At 42.4% G+C, this 27,735-nt stretch overlaps 1 protein-coding gene across 1 annotated transcript; it reads right to left on the reverse strand.

The window, feature by feature from the left end:
* Positions 1 to 827: 827 nt before the first annotated feature.
* Positions 828 to 27,219, reverse strand: LOC124279167 (flocculation protein FLO11-like). The gene is made up of 6 exons (XM_046714968.1): positions 27,116 to 27,219; positions 26,661 to 26,744; positions 8,103 to 8,359; positions 1,877 to 2,398; positions 1,619 to 1,709; positions 828 to 1,382 (listed from the first exon to the last, which is right to left on the reverse strand). Exons 1-6 carry the CDS (start codon positions 27,217 to 27,219, stop codon positions 1,070 to 1,072), a joined length of 1,371 nt encoding a protein of 456 aa, XP_046570924.1. The 3' UTR covers positions 828 to 1,069.
* Positions 27,220 to 27,735: the final 516 nt, after the last annotated feature.

Here is a 27,735-nt window from a genome sequence, read left to right on the forward strand (position 1 = left end):
CCGGTCTCGAGCTGTCTGGTTTCCTTGAGTCACGTGACTACTATCCTCATTCCTTGTTGTCTGGATTTGACATTGATCCAATGCATCTTGGAGGTTCTCATCCGTACTATCCTGTGTTTGACCGTTTGTTGGAATACTGATCCCCACGTCATGTTCGTATGTCCCATGTACCTTGTATGGGTGTGTCAGATGGTGGTATGGGTTCACCGTGACTGAGGTCCGGTCACGACGTCTAAACCCACCTGTCATGTCTGTCTGGGGGACAAAGTCTTTCGGGGTTGAGATGTCAGGAGCAGCGATATCCGAGACGTCCATTGACACGTGTTTGGTGGCAGACATCAGATGCTCACATGGACACCCAGAAGTGTGATAGGTTGTGTGCTCAATATATTCTGGTAGATCCTCGTGACGGGGAGAGACACTAGCATCTTTGTATTGTGGAAATCGGACGGCTTCTAATTCGAAGTAGTCATGCCTGTTCTTTCGCCCAGTGCGTTCTCGAATGTCCTGATTTCTGTTGTCCTCATCTGCTTCTGTCACTGTTTGGTGATCGTCGTGGCGGCCATGTATACTGTCGGACCTTTCACACTGTTCTTGAAGGTCACAGTCTTGGGTGAAGGTCACTCGTAGTTCAGTTCTGCTGAGATGGTTATAAGGGTTATCTGAGTTTTCAGATGTATAACTGCGTTTATCAAAAGCTGCTTTACTTTCATTTTTCAAATAAAGGGGCTCTTTTTCGAAGTAATAGCTCTTGTTCGTTTTCTGAATGCCTGGCTTGACATTAAGTTCCTGCAGCTGAAAGGACGTGTAAGTGTCATCTGTTCGTCGTACCGAAAGGCGGTTAAAGTCGGAGAGGGGTTCATATATTGAACTTTCTTCGAACACGTCTCCGCTATCAGATCCGGCAAATCCCATCTCACAGGTACGAAGATGACGTGGGGGATGATCTGTGGGTGAATCTGCTATGTGGCGTGTCTGCGATGTCTTCTGTAGGGTCAGCTCCTGTAGCATGACGTCATCACGGTTTACCTGAGAATGGACAACACAGAAGGAGTCCTCCTTCCCAACCTCAATCTCCCAGTAGTGCACTGGGGATGTCCAGTTGGGCGTACACACGGTCTCCTGGACAACCTCCTTCACCGTTCTCCACCCGACTCACACTGTACTTCACTGCACTGTGTCCCTGGCGGACAGTGAGGGGAGTCCAGTGGTCACTATCTGCCATCTGCCCAATGTTCTCCAAACTGGACATATGCACCACATTCTCGTCTCCAGAGGTCATTTCAGAGTATAGGTTGGCAACGACAGGTGCACTCGCGTGGTTTAAGTGTGTGCACGTGTTGGGCGATACGATGGAAGACTGGTCCTTTTTCCAGGGTTTCCTACAACAAAATATATCATCTTGTATTCAACAAATAAACACACGTCCAGCTTACATTAAATGTTGAAAGAATGTTTTCGTAGAATATAGGAACTGGCCAGTACATTGTACTTGTTCACACATGCAAATTACAAATCGCGATATTGCTATGACGATCAGAAGTGACATGACATGTAATACAGAAGCATATTTGATGTGACGGTTAATCATTTCATGAATAGTTCCTAGTTGATTTACCTGTACACACAGAGGAGACAGGTCACTAGCAGTGTAGTGAAGACCATCACACCCACCAACACCAGCAATACAACAACACCGTGGACACTAGCTGCAACAAAATGGAGATCAAACTGACAATCATTATCACTATATCCTCTAACATTTACAACAAACGATACATGTGCTGTTCTCATATGTAAATTATTGGCCTTCAAGTGCCTTTCATGATATTTATATAACTCAATGACACAGATGCGATCACTTTAATGTTATTACCGTTAGTTCGGGACTCTGTTGTAGATTTTGTTGTCGACATGGTACTTCCGGACGTGGATTCTGTTGGTTTCATTGCAGTTCCGGACGTGGATTCTGTTGGTTTCATGGTACTTCCGGTCATCGATTCTGTTGGTAATAAGGTACTTCCGGTCGTCGACTCTGTTGGTGATTTGGTACTTCCGGACGTGGATTCTGTTGATTTCAAGGTACTTCCGGACGTGGATTCTGTTGGTGACATGGTACTTCCGGTCATGAAATCTGTTGGTGATATGGCACGTCCGGTCATGGATTCTGTTGGTGAATTGGTACTTCCGGTCATGGAATCTGTTGGTGACATTGACTCTGTTGGTTTCAAGGTAATTCCGGTCATGGAATCTGTTGGTGACATGGTACGACCGGACGTGGATTCTGGTGGTTTCAAGGTACTTCCGGACGTGGATTCTGTCGGTGACATGTTTCTTTCTGTTGATGACATGGTGCTTTCAGTTGTGGATTCTTCTGATGAAATCGGGTGTGCGGAAGCTGGCAACGGTCATAAAATATGTGTAGAAAACAAAGTTGAACAATACATGAGTATTGGTGTGAGTGAGTTTAGTTTTACGCCGCTTTTAGCAATATTCCAGCAATATCACGGCGGGGGACACATGAAATGGGCTTCACACAGTGTGCTCATGTGGGGAATCGAACACGGGTCTTCGGCGTGACGAGCGAACGCTTTAACCACTAGGCTACCCCACTGCCCCGAAATGAGTATTGGAAGTAAGCTTTAATAACACACATTTGATTGAAACATCCTGAAGTGACAGCTCAATAAAATATGCTATAATTGAGTGAGAAAGCTGTCTTCGCCCATCAGTGGTATACGAAGACATGAAGATATGTCCGACATATGCGAGGGTCGCCCATCTGTGGTGTACACGGACAGGACAACTTATCTTTCCTCGCACATAAATGTCATTTTCTGATTGGTTGAGCGCTCTTCTATTAATATCAATGTACCCCGCTGGGCACTTCGTGTTTGTAATTCTTTATCTCGAATAATTGAGTCACGTATGGTGTACGGAGATTACCAATGTTTTGCGCATGCAAATCGATGGAAGGGAGATAACTCTCAAGTTGGTTTTCTTGTCGTCTGCCGTTGTCGGTATAGGTAATTGCCTAACTCTGGTACGCCTTATTATAATCCGATACCCGTGCTTCAAAGAGTTCGAAATTAACATGGGGGTGTTCGGTAAGATAAATACGCTGTTCATTGGTCCCTCGGGGCCCATTAGTGGGGCGGTTAAGGCAAAAATTGTGCACTTTGGGTTAAAAGCACCAAACTTGGCACACTTATATATTGAACTATTCCGAACATTTCTGGATATGGATCCACCTCAGCAGTGCCCCCTGGTGGCAGAAAATCCAAGATGGCCGCCATTTCGACTAAAATGCAATCGATGTTCAATATATCATAATTATCTTGTCAAATTTCGTATTTCATAGAGGATTAATTGGAACAGTGAGGTACATATTCCCAATTTATTACACAGCGCCACCTGGTGGTGATAAAAATCCAAGATGGCCGCCAAAATATTCAGAAATTGCCTTGTTATACTGATATATTTAAAATATTTTGAAAAAGACATTTTAAATAGCAACAAATGAATGTATATATTTGTGCACTCTTGTGTATGATCTGTTGGTATTATGCTTTATAATGTAAGAAGTATTCCGGTTAGTATTTTACAAATGCAAAGTTTCAGAGAACAATATAATGCAGTACTTATTTGCAAGTAAACGATTCTGTTGTATTATTAGTGAGTGAGTGAGTTTAGTTCTACGCCACACGCAATATTCCAGCTATATGGCGGCGGTCTGTAAATAATCGAGCCTGGACCAGACAATCCAGTGATCAACAGCATGAGCATCCATCTGCGCAATTGGGAACCGATGACATGTGTCAACCATGTCAGCGAGCCTGACCAGCCGATCCCGTTAGTCGCCTCTTACGACAAGCATGGGTTACTGAAGATCAATATTCTAACTCGGACCTTCATGGGTCTGTTTCCAGTGACTGATCATGAATATTGAAACTGTAGAAAGATGTATTGTACTGATATTCCTGGCCATATCTTAAACAAAGTAAGGTGGTTATTTAAAACGTACTTTCCAGATTGTAAGAAAAGAAACTATTTCTCTGTGATTGCGTAAATTTCATCAGAAGAATATAATACATGACCGATGCTCACGGTGTTGATCACTGGATTGTCTGGTCCAGACATGATTATTTACAAACCGCCGCCATATAGCTGGAATATTGCTGAGTGCGGCGTAAAACTAAACTCACTCACTGGAAACACTTTCCTTCACAACTGCACAAAGCCTGACCTAGCGTTGTCCACTATGGTATCCATGTTTTATCACATGCCAACTTCCAACCCCAGTCTGCAGGACGTGGCAGAGATGCACCTGACCTTCCTGTAATGTGTGTTGTTTTAGGGTTGCCTGTGTCTGTCTGGCTTTTGTCTGACTGACGTTCCAAGTCACACTAGTTCTGTCATATAAAAGAATGACAAACAGCTCAAGGAATTGCATTGCGTTGTCAGATAAAATACAATACAGGTATCTACTGGGGCATCTGCCAGTGACAGGAATGCTTGGTGACTTCAGGATATACATTCCAAGTATCCCAAGCAGTTTTCTTCACGATCCCGGCAAAAAAAAATGAAGTTACATCGCAATTGGTGAAGGCATGCAATACTGACAATGCCTTTTATTTTGATGGAAAGAGGGTAGTTCCAATTTAATGTGCAGCTATATATCCTTTGTGCTTGCCTAGGCCAAATGATATCCATACTCTGAAGGTATCTGTTGAATGTTTGTTATCGTTATGACAACAACGTCTGTGTAAGCAGTACTAATCAGCACCGTTTTAGCGCACCACGTGAAGCAGCAGATATTGCAATACAAGACGAGTGTGGGCTTCTTCATGGACTCTTCTGTCAGCTGTTTCAGGAGAGGTTACAACTCTTGTCTCAAGGGTGCTGTAAATTTGTTTTCCTTCAAATTATGTTGAAGAAACCTGTTCAGCATGCAGTGCCAAAAGCTCATCTTTGTTCTCATTAACTGAGAAGAAGCTTTCTCAGTTACTTCGCACAAGTGATGATGCTTTGACTATTCTTCTTAGACCCTTGCCACCTTTTTCTATGGTGAATGCTTTAAGGCTGTACGTTTAGGTGTCCCAAAGAATATCCAGTCTGTCCTGTTGTTCAAGATACTGGAACATGTATGGCAGAAATACATTCTGGATATCGACTTGAAACATTATGGATGTTCTGGGATGAAGCATCTGCACAATCATGGGGCCATCAAGTATCACTGCAGAAACAGCTGGAGTAGCATCTGGTGGCTCCGCCTGTATATGTTCAAGTTGTTCAAGAAGGTCTGTACGAGATCTAATTCATCCCATCTTGGACAATAAAGGAGGCCATGGTTGATTTTCATGCTCGAAGAAAGTCCCCTTCTCTTGGTAGACATGATATGTACAACCTGGTAAACAGAGCGCACAGTCACCCTCAAGTGATGCACAATGAGATAGGAAGACGAAGAGTCTTCAGTCTTAAAAACAGTGGCAGCTTGCTCTTTCTTATTGGTTCCTTTATTGGTTTTGATCTGTCAATGAACCTTTCTTTTACAAAACTCTCATATTGAATTGAATTCTTGAATCATTCTAGACGCTTCTGGTCCTGCAACCACCCATCCTGATGGGTTTTCTGTCAGTCCAACTGCGCCTCCATCTCCTTTCACAAGAGCATTGACTTCTTCATGAGCCCGATCTAGTACCATGGCAGGGAATGGTCGTTTAGTTTTATGTTCTACAAATCCACCAGAACAAACTGTGTGGTACAGTGCTGAGTGTTCCACTGATAAGGAAGACATGTTTCTGATGTGAACTGAAAGCGAACGTGCATAGATGACATGATCTAACATAAAGACCCATGGTATTACTCTGACAAGTGATGCTACATACTTTGGGGAATCTGCTTTTCGAATTGCACCCACCAGGCACAATGTGCAAAGTTCAAGTTCAGGAACAAAGGACCAATACTGAAACTAGGATTGAGAAGCTGACTTTGCATCACACAAGCTTCTAAAAGTAAAAAGGTCTTCTTTGTTTGGTTCTGTTTCCTGACAGTGAGCATGTGCCTGGTGGTGTTGTAGGAATAGTGTAGCGGCTGTGATCTGATGGACATGCCTTGTTCTAGCAAGGTGGGTACACTTGATGAAGGAATCAGCAAACCAAGCTACGCAAATTGCAGTTGTCCGTCAAATCCGAGGATCCTGAACGCAGCTATTTCAATACCCAATCCACCAAACCTGATATAAGGAAACTGGCATCATCATATGATTCCGGAAAATTCCACTGGATTGTTTTAGCATTTGCATACAGGTAGATGACCTAGGTGTGACTGCTCAACAGCCTTCTTTGCCACATTCATTGAATGTTGTATCGTAGCAACAGAGTGTGCACATTCTAAAAACAGTGGCATAAGCGCAATTGTTGTTGGAGGGTCTGTTAGTGCATTGTATGCTTCCCATGAGAGAAAAACATCATTATTACCTAGTTCTCATAATCAAACATTGTGTTAACACAATGTTCATCTTGAGTAAAAGGTCATTTCAAAGGCGGCATATAATGATCCGTCTTGGTAAAACAAAATGGGGGTACACTGGTATAGACGAACGGCAGCTTGACAATGATCTTCCTATTTCTTCCATCAGTTGAACTTTGTTTGATGTTCCCTCCCATTCATACCTTTGGGTACCTCATTAATGAAATATCCATCACAAGAATGCTCTCCATCCAAACGTTGATCAATACTGTATTCATCATGTTAATCATGTGTTAATTATTTTATAAATAACAAAAGGTAATACTTTAAATGTACAAGGAAAATCATTTTGGTATTAATAGCTAGAACATTCAGTAACAAGGATTTTTTTAAATCTTAAATTAAACTGATCTGAACAAATAATACTGACATTGTGTACAAACATTTGAAACATTCTATAGAAGTCTAAATTTGGCGGCCATCTTGGAATTTTGTCATCACCAGGGGGCGCTACATGCTAGATGTAAATTACATACAGCACTATGAAGACAATTCCTTTATAAAATATTGAATATGACAAGATAATTATGATATGTTGAGCATGGGCTGACATAGTTAGAGATTTCAGTCAAACTGGCGGCCATCTTGGATTTTCGGCCACCAGGGGGCACTACTGAGGTGGATCCATATCCAGAAATGTTGAGAATTGTTCAATGTATCAGTGTGCCAAGTTTGGTGCTTTTAACCCAAAGTGCACAATTTTGACAAAATCCTGGCCTTAACCGCCCCACTACATGGGTTGATGTACCCTCTATGTTTGTTTATGTTTCCCTTGAATAGTATACGATGACATGGCGATATGTCAAACATATGTGGTGTTCGCGGACATTGCGATATGTCACACATATGTGGTGTTCGCGGACATGGCGATATGTCACACATATGTGGTGTTCGCGGGCACGGCGATATGTCACAGACATGTGGTGTTCGCGGACACGGCGATATGTCACACACATGTGGTATTCGCGAACATGGCGATATGTCACACATATGTGGTGTTCGCGGGCACGGCGATATGTCACAGACATGTGGTGTTCGCGGACACGGCGATATGTCACACACATGTGGTATTCGCGATCATGGCGATATGTCACACACATGTGTTCGCGGACATTGCGATATGTCAAACATATGTGGTGTTCGCGGACACGGCGATATGTCACAAACATGTGGTGTTCGCGGACACGGCGATATGTCACACACATGTGGTATTCGCGATCATGGCGATATGTCACACACATGTGTTCGCGGACATTGCGATATGTCAAACATATGTGGTGTTCGCGGACACGGCGATATGTCACAAACATGTGGTGTTCGCGGACACGGCGATATGTCACAAACATGTGGTTTTCGCGGACAAGGCGATATGTCACACACATGTGGTGTTCGCGAACACGGCGATATGTCACACACATGTGGTGTTCGCGGACATGGCGATCTGTCACACACATGTGATGTTCGCTGACTTGGCGATATGTCACACACATGTGGTGTTCGCGAACACGGCGATATGTCACACACATGTGGTGTTCGCGGACATGGTAGTATACAAGTAACAGTATACTTACATCGAAAACACCTGTAAAGTATCTCCACGGCATAATTTGACCGGAAGCTGTTGTTACAGGTGACGGCTAACTGCAGCGACGCATTACAACTTCCTTGGCCGTTACAAGCGATGACTCCAGGCAGCTGTGAGATGTTGGCTGATGGGCTGCCGCACTCCTTGCTGACCTTACAGTCTGAGGTTAGAGGCCCAACCAACACGGCATCTATGGTGATATACTGTCCAGGGTCGCAGGCCAGGAGGAGAGTGACATTGTCTCTGTATGTAGCACAACCACTGGATGTTTCTACGTGAAGATACACGATGATTATGTACAAAAACTAAGGTACAGGGCCTAGATTTTCGAAGCTCACTTAGCGCTAAGATAGTCGTAAGTTAATGTTAATGTATGGCACTTACGACTATCTTAGCGCTAGGAGTGCTTCGCAAATCTAGGCCCAGGAAGACAGTTGGTATATGTCTTTGAAGATGTATTATTTACAATATTTACATGACGGTGACATATTGTATCCATACGCTTGACGGGACCTATGAAGTTATTTATATACGACAAGTACAACGAATATTTCGTTCGTCTTATACAAGAAGTATTCACAAGTTTTTCATTTCCTTTACAATGTCTGTTTCAACAGTCAGTATTGGAAATCTAGGATATGGTGTGGAAATCTAGTATGTGGTGTGGAAATCTAGTATGTGGTGTGGAAATCTAGTATGTGGTGTAGAAATCTAGTATGTGGTGTAGAAATCTAGTATGTGGTGTAGAACATGGTTACAGGCGGGCTGTTTACCCTGTAGGCAGTTTTCTGTTCATTGGAAATATGCAGTATAATGAATTTTGTTTCTTTCACAAAAATGGCTTAAAAATCGTTGAGGTCGCCATGGCTCATGAGCATGTACAGATGTGAATATTCAATGCAGGAACTTGTGCGTTGTTTGCTGACGTCTAAAACATCAAGCCCAAAACACACGTTAAATGTTTCACACGTGCAAAACATGGAAAACGTAAGGCTATATTTGTCTATAACAGAAAACCATCTGTGTACAAATGTGTTACGTGGTTCTGCAGTTTTGAACTACTTCAACTATTCCACGACTCGACTCTGCAACATGCAGCATGCAGACCCCAACTCCAGCTGGAGAGTCTGACACAGCAGGTGGCCGTCGTCTCAATGTCAGAGTACCATTGCACGTCTCGTTGTACGATTTCAACATTCTTGGTCAGCCTGGAGACCATACATTGGCTACGTCTTGCGACGTCATCACCACATGTTAGGCTTTCGTTGGTGTTCGAAGTCTGGAATCTGCGACGAGTTTGGTTAGTGATAATCATGTTTCCTCTGACAAAGACGCGATAGCCGACTTCCTGTTACAGATCCCCAGAAGTGTTAACTTTGTTGTATACTCCCCAGGGAGCTGAGATTGATAATACGATGTGCCATTGAGATTGACATCCAATGATAGAGGGAAAAAAATATCAGCGCCTTGAGCAAGCACTAGTTGCCTGGATATGTGCGCTATATAAATATCCTATATCCTATATATTGGTATATCATGCACTCAACGTAGGAATCTTGCTCACATGCAGTTCAAACTGATGGCAATACGTTACAGAAACGATGCTTTGCACCAACACCTCTTCCCTGCCATTGACGTCAAGCTTGGGTTTGATCAAACATAACACCACTGAGAAGACGACTCGCGACACAGGAGCAATGTTGGACAATGACACTACCCATCCTTGGACATCCAGAGAGACAGATGTGAACCCAAATGTAAGATCTTTGGGATAAACTCGGCCGACTATTGCGACATCGCCAACCACAGCCTGCAACACTGCCAATGTCTGGACGTTGCCGTGCGGTTGTGAAAGCTCGTAGTGGTCAAACAGACTTTGGCCTTGACGCCACCACTGACCATCTGCACGGCACCTGGACATCATATAGACAAACTGTGTAGCACAGAAGGATTTACAGAAGGATTATATATTTCCTATCATGTTATTTAATCTATATATACCAATTAACGGTTGTTGTTTTTTTACCCATGCGTTTCTGTGTTTGTCGGTCAAAGATTTACTATTTTTAATTCCCAGCCGTTCAACGCTACGGTATCCCCACCCAAACAATTCTCCTTCTCCTGACTAACTCCCGAAAAACATATTTACAGTTACTTCTTTACAATCTTAAACCGTCTACTCACTTTCAGCACAATCTGGAAGGACCCGCGAGAACTAGAAACAGGAACCAGAAACAGCTCGCTGCTTCGCCAAGTCGTGTACAGCCAATCTTCATCTGTGGTCTACCCATAGTCAAGGAGTGTTTCAAACCAACTGACCAAGTATCATGATTCGGCGTGACAAGTATAGTCAGCGAAACACTGTGTGGAGTTTGTGCCGTCCACCGTCGTCTCGAGGTGACTCACTAATGCGGGGAAACACAACCCGATTGGAGGACCTGCTGCACTGATGGGTGGTCCAGCAGCTGTGGTAGTTGTTTGTTACCAGCTCTGTCATCTTGGTCAACAAAGGCGTCACCCAGGAAACTGCATCTCTGTGTAAATAATGTTTAGCTAAAACATCACAGAAATATGATTACATTTGGACGAGTGTGAAATGAATTAAAAAGAAGTGAGTTTTCCTGGAACATGATGAGACGTATAAAACACGATGCATTTAAACACACACACACGTAATACCGAGATCGGACCAATCAATCAAAACCACAAGTAATATACTAGGAGAACCAAACTGACATTTTGCAGGTGGATGAGGAAAGAGAAATAATACGTTGCATGTGTAAATAGAGAAACATACTGTAGCAGTATATAGGATGAAATGTTCTTGTTTAAACATTAGAATGTTTTCACTTCTCTGGACGTTAATATTTAGTGATTTAGTGATACTTTATAAACATAAAAAGGTCAAATTAATTTTGAGAAAGTTGTATGAATCGGAATATTGCTCGACTGGCAATTCATCTGAGGAATCTGGACAAGAAGGATAGCTTGAGCATCGGGTGATAGGCTAAACAGCTAGGTCTGTGCATATAGATTCACAGGAACACAAAGCCTCTCCACAGGAATACAAAGCCTCTCCACAGGAACACAAAAAGTGCGTCATTTCAAAAGTTCACCGCGGAATAGATTTAAATGTGTCCGTCCAGTTACTTGCTGCTTAACACCCCTGTACATAGCGAGGACAGACATCGGGCCTGACTGCAGTAGAAACTTTCATTGAAGCAGTTACATCAGGAACGTCTACACTTCCTGCTTAACACCCCTGTACATAGCCAGGACAACCATCGGGACTGACTGCAGCAGACACTTTCATTGAAGCAGTTACATCAGGAACGTCTACACTTCCTGCTTAACACCCCTGTACATAGCCAGGACAACCATCGGGACTGACTGCAGCAGACACTTTCATTGAAGCAGTTACACCAGGAACGTCTACACTTCCTGTACAAACATGCAGCAAATGTTCCTGAGTCCTGGGCTAACTATCACAACGTATCGGATATTCAAGTGACTCGTGTTAAAAAAAAACCTTGAAAATAGAGAGGGTCATGTCATATGTGTGAAACAATGACTTCTGATGGACAACCACTTTCAAAGAGAGTATCACCAATCTAACGATGATTTGTACTAAGGTAAAGGTCCAGCTTAATACAAGAAATCGATGTTATTGTAAGACACAGTGATTGATGCTTGTTACATCATGTCAATGACGAGTAGAGTAAGATGTTGGGATTCGACTGCTGTGTACAATATGATATGGATGACAAAATACAGTACTGTGAAAGTCGTTTGAACCAATCAAGGTCTATCCCAAGGGCGTCAACGCCGTTTTTGTCACAAGAACGGAAGACGGAAAAATGATTCCACATATATATTTAAGATTTGTTCATCAGGGACCATTGGGACAGCACAAAGTGAGATCACGACTATACTCTGTGTCATGGACGGAAATCAGTGGACTGCTGCAAAGTGGACATCTGCAACCCGAAATATATTTATCAGTACTCACGACGGAAACTTGAAGGAAACTTTTATTATATATCGGCTTGGTTTAAATGCAGAAATCACTCCACTGAAAAATCGATACAAATATGTCAGTTATACGATATTGAAATTGAAAATGACATTCACTTTGTGTTTATCTGTCCATTTTATAGTGACGCTTGAAAGAAATATATCAAAGATTATTTGATACAGGTGCCACGGATAAAAGCTGTCGTATACATTTTTGGTGACAAGCAAAGAATTAATAATAATAAGAGTACTTTTATAGCGCGTCACCCACATCACTCAGGGACACGCTCTAAGCGCATAACATATATATAGGTTCTGTGTACAAGAAAGTTGGCGTTCACAGATATTTCTTGAAGAGATGAGTTTTGATCTTAGACTTAAAGACTTGCAGTGACGGGAAGGTTTTAAGATCTGATGGTAGAGATTTCCAGAGGGTGGCAGCAGCATGAGCATATGATATTGCACCAAAGGTTTTGAGTTTGTACACGGGGACAACTAGCAAGAGTTGATCACTGGAGCGGAGAGATCTTTCCGGTTTGTACAGTGTTATCAAGTCCTGGAGGTATGCTGGGCCAATATTATTAATCGACTGATAGACAAGGGAGAGCAGTTTCAATTTAATCATCTCACGGATCCGGAACCAATGAAGAGAATTGAGAGCTGGCGTAATATGATAGCGTAGGTTTTTCCTTGTGACGATGCGAGCAGCCCGGTTCTGTATTTTCTGGAGGCGCTGTAATTGCTCATAAGAGATACCAAATAGTAAACTATTACACTAGTCCGAGCGTGTTAGAACTAGATTTCGAACGAGGGTGGCCGTTGCTTCCATGGTTAAGATGTTGCGTATGGAACCAATATTTCGGAGATGGAAGTGACATATTTTGCACAAGTGGTTGATATGACTTCTCATTGATAGATTTGAGTCCATATAAACACCCAGATTTCTTTCCTTTGACGTGAATTTCATATATTAAACATTTCACTAGATATGAAACATGCACCAGCCTAAAGAAACGATCTGTTTAAAGAACGTGTATCTTTGTTGTGTTACAGTATCTAATCTCTTGTATATGGGTCGGAGGCATCGTGTACAATAAACCCCCTTGACGTGATACCTTGGAATATTCCGAGAACAAATATCCTCAAATATCCAAACAATATTTCTAATTTCCGGAACCACCAACCACTTCCTTTACAATCAACATTACATCCAGGCTATTCAGTAACAGGGAAGTGGTGCAGAACATTGTGATGTAAATTCCGCTACTTCAGCTGTCCAGACTCATACTGCTGCCAGCCTGTATGTCAAAAAAGGCTCTTCCCAATTGGGATTACAAATACACAATTTATTTGACGCTGTCGAAGAATGTACTACAAATGCGCCAAAAGAGAATTGTTTCCTTTTGAACGTCTTTCAGAGAGGGTTAAGTCAGTGTGTGATGTTATCGATCGTAGACGAGGAAAAAGAAAGCATTGTTATCACTGCTATCGAAATTACTTTGCATTGACTTGTATGGATTTGTAAATTACACTTCATTATATCAAAATTTTGTTTTTCGGGGGTTCACACTAAATTATTTTTACGAACACATTTCTGGATTAACTTTCAATTTTGAAATTGACATGTAATACGATCTTTGCGTACAGTGGCAAGGAATTCTCAACAAGACCCCACATGGGTACAATGTGTGAAACCCATTTGTGATGTCCCCCGCCGTGATGTTGCTGGAATATTGCTAAAAGCTGCGTCAAATCAAACCTGATAACAGGGATAACTTCAGCTTTCCAATCCGTGAAGATCCGGGTTAGAATTGATCTCCAGTAACCCATGCTTGTCGAAAGGGCGATTAACTGGATCGGGTGGTCAGGCTCGCTGACTTGGTTGACACATGTCATCGGTTCCCAGTTGCGTAGATCGATGCTCATGATCGTTGATCACTGGATCGTCTGGTCCAGAATCGATCAGTTACAGGTCGCCACCATATAGCTGGAGTAGTGCTGAGTGCGGCGTGGAACGTAACTCACTCATTCACTCACTCAACTTTCCAGTAGTCACAGGTTCTCAGATACAGGCTTGTACGACTGTTTCTCAGAAGTTACAATACCCAAGGCCCCAGTGAAGCTTGCGGGAAGTCTCGTGGTAGACATGTGGAGGACAAGTCCAAAGTTGATGAACAACTGACTACTTCTGTAATTTGTTTATGAGGGCCGCTGGGAGGGTCAGGGTGACGCGGTGTCACAGGGTAGAAGCGCTGTCCACACGAAATGTGGAGTTGCCCCCAAAGCAACTCCATTCCCTCGCTGGCCAGTGAAAGAAGAACACGTGGCGCAAGAGTTATGGTACGTTTACCCTCGCATTTTCATTATTAGTATATAAGGTTTTGTATATCAGGTTTTGCCATTTGGTGGAAGGATCTAGAAAGTTACAGATCTTTCTGTAATAGCTTGACATCCTCTATATTTATTACAATTGCGCGTTAAGCGAGGGCACCCTCCAGAGCGTCGAAAGAAAATGATCGTTTCAGCACGAAATATGACATCCTCATCAGCAGACACACCTTTTTTTGGGGTGTCAGTTCTTAGATATAGTGATTTTAGGTCTTCATTCACAGTTTAGGCTTTAATGCATCGGAAATTTTTCAGTTATCGTCGAAAAATCAAACTGTACATTTTACATGGGGTTGTTTTAAAACTGTCCATTGCTTTGAATGTTTACGTTGAAGTAACTGTCCATGTAGTTGCATTGATATTAGAGCATTAACTGCTGAACTCCCACAGTTGTTGATACCCCTTTCCGCTGCCTTGGCAATGGAAACGGTAGTTGTTGTGAAGGATCCCTTTAACATGCAGTCTGAGGCCAAAAGAAGAATTTGCCGCATATGTGGCAGAGGTCAAACCGAAACATGAGTCTCATGAACCAATTCAGACAATGACCTACCTTCCAGCCGATCTGAATATTCTCGTGTGAAAGTGAAAACGAGACACTACAGACAACTATGGTTACACTAAATTCCAATTCCAAGAAATTGGTATTTACCAATGAACTTTAATAAAATCGTATTTCTATATTTTATGGCGAGGTGTAGGCAGCATGACGTTAACTAAGACGTCACAGACTGCCCCTGTTTCATGAGGTCGTAAAAAATGTTTCATAATTCCACGATTTCCTTTTGTCAAAGCACGTTGTACGACAGAGTACGGATTAGAAGGAGAGTAGTATCCAATATACAAGTGATTAGATGTATCAAATAATACTGATTGATATTTATATATCCACTTGAATGAGTTGGTCTAAAAAATTCTGAACTGGTTATTGTACTAAGTTGCGCAATAGGACGGACCCCAGTCAGCAGGTAACGAGACTATTGTGAAATCAATGTTTTGATTCGGTGTCCATCCTGTTTCTTCTTTGATTTTCGGTTTGCTTGAGAACAAAAGACTGGTATTGAAGGATATGTGCGACTCGTCCAGTGGTTCAACTTCGAAATTCATTTCCTGAAACCTTAAACATATCAAACTAATGCATATATTTACCACAGACTATATACATTAACAGACCAGCCTACCCCCTTTGTCTGCAAGGTGTATTCATTGTGGTTTGAAAGTGTATTTTCAAGTGTCAAAAGTGTACAATCATATTTTATAAGAAAGAAAATCTGACACATTCCTGAATGCCAGAATAGTGTTTATCAATCAACTTCAGCACAGTTTTGACTGTCTTCGCAAGGAGGTCTGCAGATAACATCGGCAAGTTCATTTTCTCATTAAATTGTGCCATTTAGATTTCTCCTTTATTTTTTTTACAACTGCCATTGACTTGTCCATATCGCTGTTGGTGCCACCGGTGGGAACAAAGGAAGTCATTATTATATTTGATTTCGCACATTCAACATTGGTTAGATGTCCCTGGGTGTTCAGATGCTTGGTGATGTGCTTTACCCGAATACTGCAATACTAATATCTGAATGATAGTATGAACAATGTACATACTTTGGAATAACCTGGTCTTGGTTATTCCTGGGGTAGATGTATATTTGTTAATACACTTCTGATCGTACATGATTTTGAAAATGTTTGAATCCTATGGCCCATATGAGTCCGATGAACGCTCCGCCATGATGCCACTGGTTGGGAAGCAATCGGATAAGATGGGTAGGAACCGGGAAAATACGACGATAAAGACCAGAAAAATCAGCTGATCAGATTACTTTATATTTTCACATCTACCGAAGTACTTGATCTATAACTTTCATCAATGAACATACTATACGGTCACGATTTTGAATAAATTAACTTTCGGTTGCACGCGCGAAAGTGACTTGAAAGAGAGGTTACTCTTGTTTAGCTTCGTTTTCATGTCGTGTTTACGCTGGCAAGTAAAGCTGAAACGAATGCATGTTTTTTAAAACAAATTCATTTGTGTTTTTATAGGTTCCCATCCAATAAATCCCACACAGGGTACAAAATGCAATCAGGGTGTACAATCGTACTTGAAGATAAAAAATCGTAATAAATACGCCAGGTAGGCAGTAACAAAACATTCTTCTTCACAACAAATATCTCTAGAATAACGTTTGATCATCTGACGGTTAAAAGTATAAACTGTCAACTCCTGGACAGTAAAATCATAACGCATTGGACAGTTTGTTTGCTAAACGAGAACAACTCAATATATAATGTACAGATTGATTTTTCGACGATCATTGAAAAAATACCCGGGTACAATGAGTGAAGCCCATTTCTGGTGTCCCCCGCCCCGATCATTTTCCGCGATCTTGTTTCGACACTCAGGAGGGTGTCCTCGCTTAACGCGCAATTGTAATAAATATAGAGGATGTCAAGCTATTACAGAAAGATCTGTAACTTTCTAGACCCGTCTGTCAAAAGGCAAAACCTGATATACTTGCAAAATAATGACAATGCGAGGACAAACCTACCTTTACTTTTGCACCACGTGTCCTTCTTTCACTGTCCATCGAGGAAATGGAGTTGCTTTGGGGGCAACTCACATTTCATGTGTGGACAGTCTTCTACCCTTGTGGTGTCATCACTTCTACCCTGTGGGTGTCATCACTTCATTACCCTGTGGGTGTCATCACTTCCACCCTGTGGCTGTCATCACTTCTACCCTGTGGCTGTCATCACTTCCACCCTGTGGGTGTCATCACTTCTACCCTGTGGCTGTCATCACTTCTACCCTGTGGTTGTCATCACTTCTACCCTGTGGCTGTCATCACTTCTACCCTGTGGGTGTCATCACTCTTTCATCGTCATTTATAGACGCATGCTCTATTCATCAATATTTCAAAGAACATTCAGAGGATCCTTGCTAAGAGGTTGTTTGATCAAGGTTACAACATTAGTGCTTGTATAGAGATGTCAAGTGTCTGTAGGCTATATATATGTATATGAAGGAAAGTTCAAAATATGGAGCATGAAAGACAAAAAATGATGTCGTAGATGCAATATCCTGTTTGATGTAATTTATATTTATTAATTGGGACGTGTTAGCTTTCAATAGCTAAATACTAACAGTCAGGTATATTCTCTCTACATTGATGAATTCTTATATTTACACCGGAAGACGTTGATATTCAATGGCCAACACACAGTCAGGATATACTCTATACTTGATGCACTTATATTTGACTGGGGACGTTGACTTCTCAATAGCTAACACACAGTCAGGGACAGCAATTTGTATATTGATGCACTTATATTTACACTGAGGGACGCGTTGACTTCAAATAGCTACCACTAACAGTCAGGGATATACTCATATTGATGTGCACTTATTTATTATCTGGAGATGCTGGCATTCAATGGCCAACACACAGTCAGGGATATTAAGCACTCTATATTGATGTAAATTTTATATTTACACTGGGACGTTGACTATCACCAGCCAACACAGTCAGGCATATAATTTGCATTGATGCACTTCTATTTTATACCGACGTTGACTTTCAATAGCTACCACAGTCAGGATATACCTATGTATTGATGACTTATATTTCTATTTCACTTCGAGGACGTTGACTCTTCAATAGCCAACACACAGTCAGGGATATACTCTATATTGACGCACTTATATTTGACTGAGACGCCGAATTCAATGGCCACCACACAGTCAGATATACTCTACGATGTACTTATATTTATGACTGTGGGACGTTGGACTATCACAGCCACGCGGCATATAATTCGTATTGATGTACTGTATTCACAATTGGGACGTTGACTTCAATAGCTAAATACTACACAGTCAGGGGATATACTCCCATATTGATGTGCACTTATATTTTCTTACACTGGGACGTTTGACCAATAGCTAAATACTACTGTGCCTGATATATAATTTCATATTGATGTACCCTCGTATTTACACTGGGGACGTTGACTATCAATAGCTAACAATACATTGTGCCTGTAGGGATATACTCTATATTGACGCACCCTATATTTACACTGGGGACGTTGATTCTCAATAGCCAACACACAGTCAGGGATATACCTATATTGATGCCTCCTTATATTTTACCGGAGACGTTGGCACCAAATGGCCACCACAGTCAGGATATGTATGGATTTACATTGATGCACTTATATTTCACACTGGGGACGCGGACTTCAATAGCCAACACACAGTCAGGATATACTCTATACTGATGCACTTATATTTTACACTGGGGACGTTGACTCATCAATAGCCAACACACAGTCAGGATATACTCTATATTGATGCACTCTTATATTTACACTCTCAATGCTGGACTTCAATGTTTCACACAGCCTGTATTATACCTCTACACGATGCCTTATGACAAGACTGGCATTTTTCATCCAAATGGCCAAATGCCTGTATATAATTTACATTGATGCTCCATATTTGACTGGAGACGTTGGCATTCAATGGGCTTCAAATCACTACTGTCTTACATATAATTCTCTCAAATAAGCCAACGCAAGTATGTTCAATGCCGTATGAACGCGAAACCTCATGTCTTTGATGAAGGACGCGTATACTCCACAAGGTGGTTCCACCCCCTTTCACTCCATCCTTGGGAACTACCTTACAAGTTCAACCTTGGAACCACCTACAGTTCATCCTGGGAACCACTCTTACATTTCTCTATCCTGGGAAACTTTCACTCTGCTAGTTCATCCTGGGGAAACCACCCACAATTCATCCTTGGAACCACACTATACAGTCTATCCTTTGGAAATCCACTCTTTCACTTCACCCTGGGAAATAATCACAGTTCAACATCCTGGGAACCACTTCCATGCTCTACACTCTGGGAACCTTTACCCTAGCTCACCTCTTGGAACCACCTTTCTACTTCACCCTTGGAACCATCCGCAGTTCAATTCTTGGAACTACCTGGCAGTCTGTAGCTTTGAAACCACCTATTAGTTCACAATTGGGAACCATACTCTACAGTTCAACACTTTGAAACCACTCTCTCACTTTGAATCCTTCAAACTACATGTACAGTTCACCCCTTTGGGAACCACACTCATTAGGCTTCACCCTTGGAACCTCACCTACAGCTCCCTCCCTGGGACCATCACCCAAAGGAAGCTCAAATCTTGGAAACCACCTGTATAGTTCCTACCCTGGAAATCAATTTTCTTCATAATGCACACCTCCTCGAACTCACCTGCATAGTTCATTCTAGAATCCATCTACAGCTCACACTTTGGGAACTTTTCACCCACAGTTCCACTCTTGGAACCACTCTACAGTTTCCTCCAATTTGGAACCATCTACAGTCTCACCCTTTCTTAAACCACCTTCACTCTGACCACTGTGGGTTCCACCTACAGTTCAATTCTTGAAACCCACCACAGTTCAACAACTCTTGGAAACTACACCCATAGTTCAGAGTCTCTTGTGGGAACTAGCCTTCACTTCTCACCCTGGGAACCACTCTACAGCTTCATCCTTGAACCACCCCACAGTCTATCCTTGAAACCACCCACAATTCATCCTGTGGAACCACTCTTAGCAGTTCAGCTTCTTGGGAACCACCTTCCACAGTTCACCCCTGGAATCAATTTCACTTCCACCCTTGGAAACCTACTCCATAATTCCCACTTGGAACCACTCATAATTCATCCTGGAAACCACTCTACAGTCTTCACTCCCTTTGGGAGCCACTTCTCATAGTCTCACACTGGAAACCACCCCTACAGTTCACCCTCCTTGGAATCTCTCAGTTCGAATTCTGGGAACCACCTGGAAGTTCACCCTATGGGAACTATACTCCACAGCTTCACTTCCTGGAACGCACTCACAGTTCTACACCTTGGGAACCATACTTACAGTTCACCCTGGGAACCACTCCCACAGTTCTAACTCTGGAAACCCACCTACAGTTCAATTCCTAGGAATCCACTCTACAGTTCACACTGGGAACCAGCTTCCTTACTCCACCCTGGAACTACCCACAGTCTGAACACCTTCTGGGAAACTGCACCCCTACAGTCTCCACCTTGAAACCATCTTACAGTTCTCACCCTGGGAAACCACCTTACAGTCTCAATACTGGGAACTACACCTTCACTTCACCCTCTGGAACCACCTGCAGTTCACCCTGGGAACAACTCTACAGCTCCTCACCTCTGGGAACCACCTTCACTTCACCCTGGGAACTAATTCCTGCAGCTCACACTGGGAACAAACCCCACAGTTCTACCCTTGGGAACCACCTCTAGTTCAACCTTTGGGGAACCACTCTACAGGTCACTTCTGGAACCAGCTCCAACTCCTGGGAAACCACCCCACAGCTCCACTTGGGAACCACCTTCACTGCACCCTGGAACCACCCAAATGTTCAATTTGGGGGAACCAAATCTTCATAGTTCCCTCCTCCTTTGGAACCTGCCCAACACAATCGGTGTGAAGTGGGATACACTGTCAGAAGTGAAGGTCACAGAGAGGGTATTCTAGCTAAGAATCTACACCTATGTAAGAAACATTGAACTGCCCACATTAAATGCAGACATGGATGTGTACAAGGCAGCTGATGCTTTTAAACTGAAGAGGCCATTTGCTTATTAAATGTAACATTTTAGTGAGGGTTCTTTCACTAGAAGCACATAGGGAGGCATTGTGGATATGAGACGTATGATAGAATTGAACGCCTCAGATATAAGTAATGGAATGGACAGTGGGCCATTTAATCAAAACAAATTCAGGACTGCCCAGGAGTTTCAAAGCCTCAAGCATGCCTAACGTGGGAGACATTGTTGAAGCCAAGTGGTGCTGCTGTGGCTTTAACATACAAATAATGGTTCCTTGAAACAAATAGTTCTGTAATTTCTCAGAAAGAACTTTATTCCACCATATCTATCCATTTGATATTTCCCAGAAAATATAGACAATTGTTTTGTGGTGATTGGGCCCCAAAAGCAATGTTTCATCTGCAAAACCCTGGACAAGGTTAAACCATATTTTATGTCTACAGTATACTGCTTCTCACAAAAAACTGCACACATAAATAGGTTTCCCTTGACATGAAAGTACACTTCAACATGCCCATGCTAAGCAACATCCCTCTATCCCAAGTAGAGTTCTCCCTGACACTTCCACCCCTAAAGGAAGAAGCATTCTCCCTTCCCTGCCCTTGGGGGTTTCAATGAATGCAAATGGGACCAGCAAACCCTATCATTTCCTTTATGGATATATAATGGCTCTGTATAACCAGTACAATTCATAGATACTCATTGCCATACCACTATTGTTTGTTCCCCACCATATACAATTCACAGATGTATCATTGCCATATTATCATTAGTTTTGTCTCACCATATACACCATAGATACTCATACATAATTACTATTTATTCCCACCATATACACCCACAGATGCTCACTGCCATATTATCATTGTCTATTCCCACCACAATTCACAGATACTCATTGCCATACTATCATTGTTTATTCTAAACCATATACACCATAGATACTATTGCTATTATTATTGTTTGCTCCCACCTATACACCACAGATACTATTACATACTCACTGGAAGCTGCTGCTCCCACCATATACAAATTCATGATACATTACATATCATTGTTTGTCTCAATTACATACACCATAGATACTACTAGTACTGGTTGTTTGTCTCTACCATATACAAATTCACAGATACTATTGCCATATTACTGGTTGTTTGTCTCCACCATATACACCACAAGATACACAAGCATACCATTGGTTGTTTGTTCCCACCCAGGCACTCAGATACTACACATTTGGTTGTTTAAGTTCTCACCATATAATTCTCATGGATAACATGTTAGCCATCTGTTGTTTGGCTCCCACACCCAGATGCCACAGCATACTGAAGCTGTTCTCCCAGATACTTATTGGCTATATTACTGGTTGTTTGCTCCCACCATATATACACCCTTACAGATACTCATTGCCATATTTCATTACTGGCTATTGTTTGCTCCCACCCATATACTAATTCATGGATACTATTGCCATATTATTGGTTGTTTTGTTCCCACCTCCTTATATACAATTCATGTAGATACTATTGCCATATTACCATATTGCTTGTCTTACCTATATACAATCTACAGATACTACTGACATTTGCTATTGTTTGTTCCCATATACAATTCTACAGATACTATTGCTGGTAGATAATGTTATTTGTTCCCCACCCTATATACAATTCACAGATAATTATTGCCATACTTACTGGTTGTTTGTTCCTACCTTATATACAATTGGCCAGGATACTTCCATTACATATTATCATTGTTTGTCTCACCATATACACAATCCTCTATCACATACTCCATCATTGTTTGTCCCCAACCATACACAACCACACTCATTACATACTCATCATTGTTTGTCTCCAACCACAAATCACATGATACTCCACCATATTACTGGTCACTGTCTCCAACCATATACAATCCACAGATACCTAATGCCATACCATCATTGTCTGTCTCCCAACCATATACAATTCACAGATACTTCCACCACACATTGGCTTACTATTGGTTGCCCCACCATATACAATCTTCACAGACACACTATATTGGTTGTCTTATTCCCAACCATATACAATCTACATACCTATCACATATTACCATTGTTTGTTCCCACCATATACACCAGATACCACTGCCACACATTGCTCTTGTCTCCACCATACATACACAATTCACAGATACCATTACTGGCTGTCTCAACTCATATACAACTCACAGACACACATTGGTTGTTTGTTCCCAATTCATATACACAATTCACAGACAATCTTCACTATACACTGGTTGTCTGCTCCCACCATATACAATCTACAGATACTCACTGCCATATTACTGGTTGTTTGTCTCCCACCCATATACAATCTCACAGATACCATTGCCATATTACTATATTGTTTGTTCCCACCATATACACCCACAGATACTCATTACATATTACTGGTTGTTTGTTCCCACCATATACACACCACAGATACCACTGCCATATTACTGGTTAGTTTGTCTCACATACAATCTCACAGATACTATTGCCATATTAATTGGTTGTTTGTTCCACCATATACAATCTACAGAGGCCACTGCCATATTATCATTGTTGTCTCCCACCATATACACCACACACTACTGCCATATTACTGGAGCCATTGTTTGTTCCCACCATATACAATCTCACAGATACCACCACACATCACTGCTTGTTTGTTCCCACCATATACAATCCATAGATACTACCAAGCATACTACTGAGCTGCCTGTTCCCACCATATACAATCTCACAGATACTTCCACGTCACACTCATCATTGTTTGTCTCCCCACCATACAATTCACAGATACTACTGCCATATTATCATTGTTTGCTCCCACCATATACAATTCACAGATACTCACTGCCATACTCCACTGTTTATTTGTTCCCCACCATATACAAATTCACATACCATTGCCATACTCACTGGTTGTTTGTCTCCTACCATATACAATCTGCCAGACACTCACTGCCATACTATTTGTTGTTTGTTCCCAACCATATACAATCCATAGGATACCATTGCCATATTATCATTGTTTGTTCCCCACCATATACACCACAGATACTCATTGCCATATTACTGTTGTTTGTCTCAACTACATACACAACTCACAGATACCACTGCCATATTATCAGTTGTTCCACCATATACACCCTTACAGATACTCATTGCCATATTACTGGTTGTTTGTTCCACCCTATATACAATTCACAGATACTACCACATATTATCAGTCTGTTTGTTCCACCATATACAACCACAGACACCATATTTATTGTTTTGTTCCCACCCATACATACACCCACAGATACCACTACACATTTGGCCTGTTTGCCCCACCATACAACTGCCAGATACTCACATACTACTGGTTTAGCTCTGTTCCCAACCAAGTAATAAATCTACAGACACCACCATATTAATTTATTGTTTGTCTGCTCACATACACCACAGACACTACACGCCATACCACCACATATTTCGTTCCAATTCATATACAATCCACAGATACCATTGCCATACTCACACTGGCTTGTTTGTTCCCACCATATATACAATTCACAGACACACATATTATCATTGTTTGCCCCAAATCATAATAAATCTCTACAGAGCAGCCTTCACTGCCATACACTACTGTTTGTTTGTTCCCACCATACTAAATCACAGATGTAATACTACATAATTGCCATACTCGTTCACCACATGCCAATTCATAGACACCACATACTACTCATTGTTTGTTCCAACTGTATACAATTCACAGATACCATTAAGCATAATTCACTGGTTGTTTGTCTCTACCATATACAACTACACACCACTGCCATACGGTGTTTGTTTGTTCCCTGTCTCATATACACAAATCACAGATACTACTGCCATATTATTTATTTGTCTGCTCCCAATCTATATATACAATTCATAGATAATTTTACTGCCATATTACTGCTTTTACTGTTCCCCACCATATACACCCACAGATACCACCGCCATACTACTATTGTTTGTTCCCCATATGCACCACAGACACTCACGCCATAATGGCTGGTTGTTTTTCCTGTTCACCATGGCATGGGTCTCACAGATACTTATCACATACTACTGTTTTTGTTTGCTCCCACCATATACAATTCACAGATACTGTACTGCCATATTATCATTATGCTCTGTCCCACCACAAATTCTACAGATACTTTGCCACGCCTGTTTGGTTCCCACCATATGCTACCCACAGATACTCACTGCCATACATCATCATTGTTTGCTCCTAGGGCCAAAACTCTTTAAAAACAGGATGTGATTTTGTCTGTTGAGTTGTTATACGTTAAGTAAACTAGGGGTTTTCCCTCAAATGTATCTTGCAGCTCACCTCCTCATTCAAACTTAACACCAACGCAAATGCCTTGAGTCGGGCACCTGTCAACCCAATATCCTCGTGAAGCTTGATTGATACTTCATTCTCCACTCAGAAATCAGAAGACCTCCCCTCTACACCGCGTAGATACAACCCGGCGAGGGTGGGGATATTTTTAGACTCCGGCCCTAAGGCACTTTCCCGGTGGTGCCCCAGAACATGCAGCATGCCTATAGCGCCAGGAGGCTGAGAGCGAAGCTCCATGTTGCTATACCAGCATCATACAGACAAATACGACAGTTTCCTCGATAAAGTCTTCAATGTAGATTTTAAGCGTTACCAAGTATTTCCACAAAGAGTTGACAAATGATGCCTTGGTCTGCCTTATTTGAAGTTATCTTAAAGCCATCAGATATTGGCCTTGAAAAGACAAGAAATGTAAGTGTTTTAAATTCGTATTTTACGTCCATCTTGTAAATTCATTCGTCTCAAAATGGAAAGTCGACTGGTTTATTCGGTGGTCAGACTCGAAATAGCCTTGATGTTGCAAGCAAATCCGTCAGCAGAAGGTGCTTCGTGACATCAGTCTCCAGTATAGCGGAGACTAGATCATTGTATACTGGACACCCCGCCATTGTGGCTGCCAAGAACAAATACCTATAATAATCTGAAATATCAGAATCAAATGTTGATGTTTGCGCTGAATATCGTCATTGGATAGTTTCAACTCTTTGTGGGAGGTGACTGTATGTATAATTTGAACTACTTTGATAGTAGAAAACACTGTTGAAAACACAAGATTTGCAGACAAACCACAAAACAAGGCTTATTTCCTCTTTGAAACATGCGCCTAACATTCATGTAATATGGTGGTGTGTGAGCAGCGATGAACGTACCTGGCGCTAAGTGTGTCCCGTGTGGCGGTCATCAGGAGGTTAGGGATGGTGTAGTATATGATGAACGTAACTTTGGCGCTGGGTATGTCCGTGCGTGGCGGTCATCAGGAGGTTAGGATGGTGTGTATATGATGAACGCAATCTGGCGCGGAGTGCGTCCCAAACGTGACCGTCATCAGGAGGTTAGGGATGGTGTGTATATGATGAACGACGTACCTTGGTGCTAGTGGCGATGAGACGTCCCGGTAAGTGGCGGTCATCAGGAGGTTAGGATGGTGTGGTGTATGGCGATGGACGTACCTGGCGCGGAGTGTGTCCCAAAGTAGCAGTCATCAGGAGGTTAGGATTATGTGTATATGATGGACGTACCTGGCGCGGAGTGTGTCCCGTGGCGGCCATCAGGAGGTTAGGATGGTGTGTATATGATGACCGTACCTGGCGCTAGGCGTAAGCCACGTGGCGGCCATCCAGGAGGTTAGGATGGTGTGTATGATGGACTGTACCTGGCGCCAAGTGTGTCACGTGGCGGTCATCAGGAGGTTAGGGATGGACGTGGTATAATGATGGATCGCAATCTGGCGTGGATAGATGTGTATAGTCCCGTGCTAAAGTGTATCCCGCGTCACTGGTCATCAGGAGAGTTAGGATGGTGTGTATATGATGGACCGTACCTGGCGCGGAGGTCCTGCGTGGCGGCAGTCATCAGGAGGTTAAGGATGCCGGTGTGTATATGATGGACGTAACTGCGCTTAAGTGTGTCCCGTGTGGCGGTCATCAGGAGGTTAGGGATGGTGTGTGTATATGATGGACGCAACCTGGCGCTAAGCGTGTCCCGTGTGGCGGTCATCAGGAGGTTAGGATGGAGTGTATGATGAACGTACCTGGCGCTGGGCGTGTCCCCGTGGCGGTCATCAGGAAGTTAGGATGGAGTGTATATGATGAACGTACCTGGATGCGCTAAGTGTATCCCGTGTGGCGGTCATCAGGAAGTTAGGATGGAGTGTATATGATGGACGTAATCTGGCGCTTGGCGGCGTGTCCCGTGTGGCGGTCATCAGGAGGTTAGATTGGAGTGGCGATGGATGGACGTACCTGGCGCGGGAGTGTGTCCCGTGTAGCGGCCATCAGGAGGTTAGGATGGAGTGTATATGATGGACTGTACCTGGCGCTAAGTGTGTCACGTGTGGCGGTCATCAGGAGTTTAGGATGGTGTGTATATGATGGACGTACCTGGCGCGTGGAGTGTGTCGCGTGGCGGTCATCAGGAGGTTAGGATTGTGTATATGATGAA

The sequence above is a fragment of the Haliotis rubra genome, unplaced genomic scaffold (genome assembly GCF_003918875.1).
Source record: "Haliotis rubra isolate DU_JTF1 unplaced genomic scaffold, ASM391887v1 Scf247, whole genome shotgun sequence".
Classification (NCBI taxonomy): domain Eukaryota; kingdom Metazoa; phylum Mollusca; class Gastropoda; order Lepetellida; family Haliotidae; genus Haliotis; species Haliotis rubra.

What these genes read in the sequence shown, in the direction of transcription:
- LOC124279167 (XM_046714968.1), bottom strand. Translation starts at nt 27,219, where the DNA reads ATGACCGCCACACGGGACACACTTAAGCGCAGTTACGTCCATCATATA. An exon ending in ACTTTACAGGTGTTTTCGAT is followed by an intron (nt 2,399 to 8,102) that starts GTAAGTATACTG and finishes GACCGTTGCCAG; the next exon opens with CTTCCGCACACCCGATTTCA. An exon ending in AACAGAGTCCCGAACTAACG is followed by an intron (nt 1,710 to 1,876) that starts GTAATAACATTA and finishes ATTTTGTTGCAG; the next exon opens with CTAGTGTCCACGGTGTTGTT.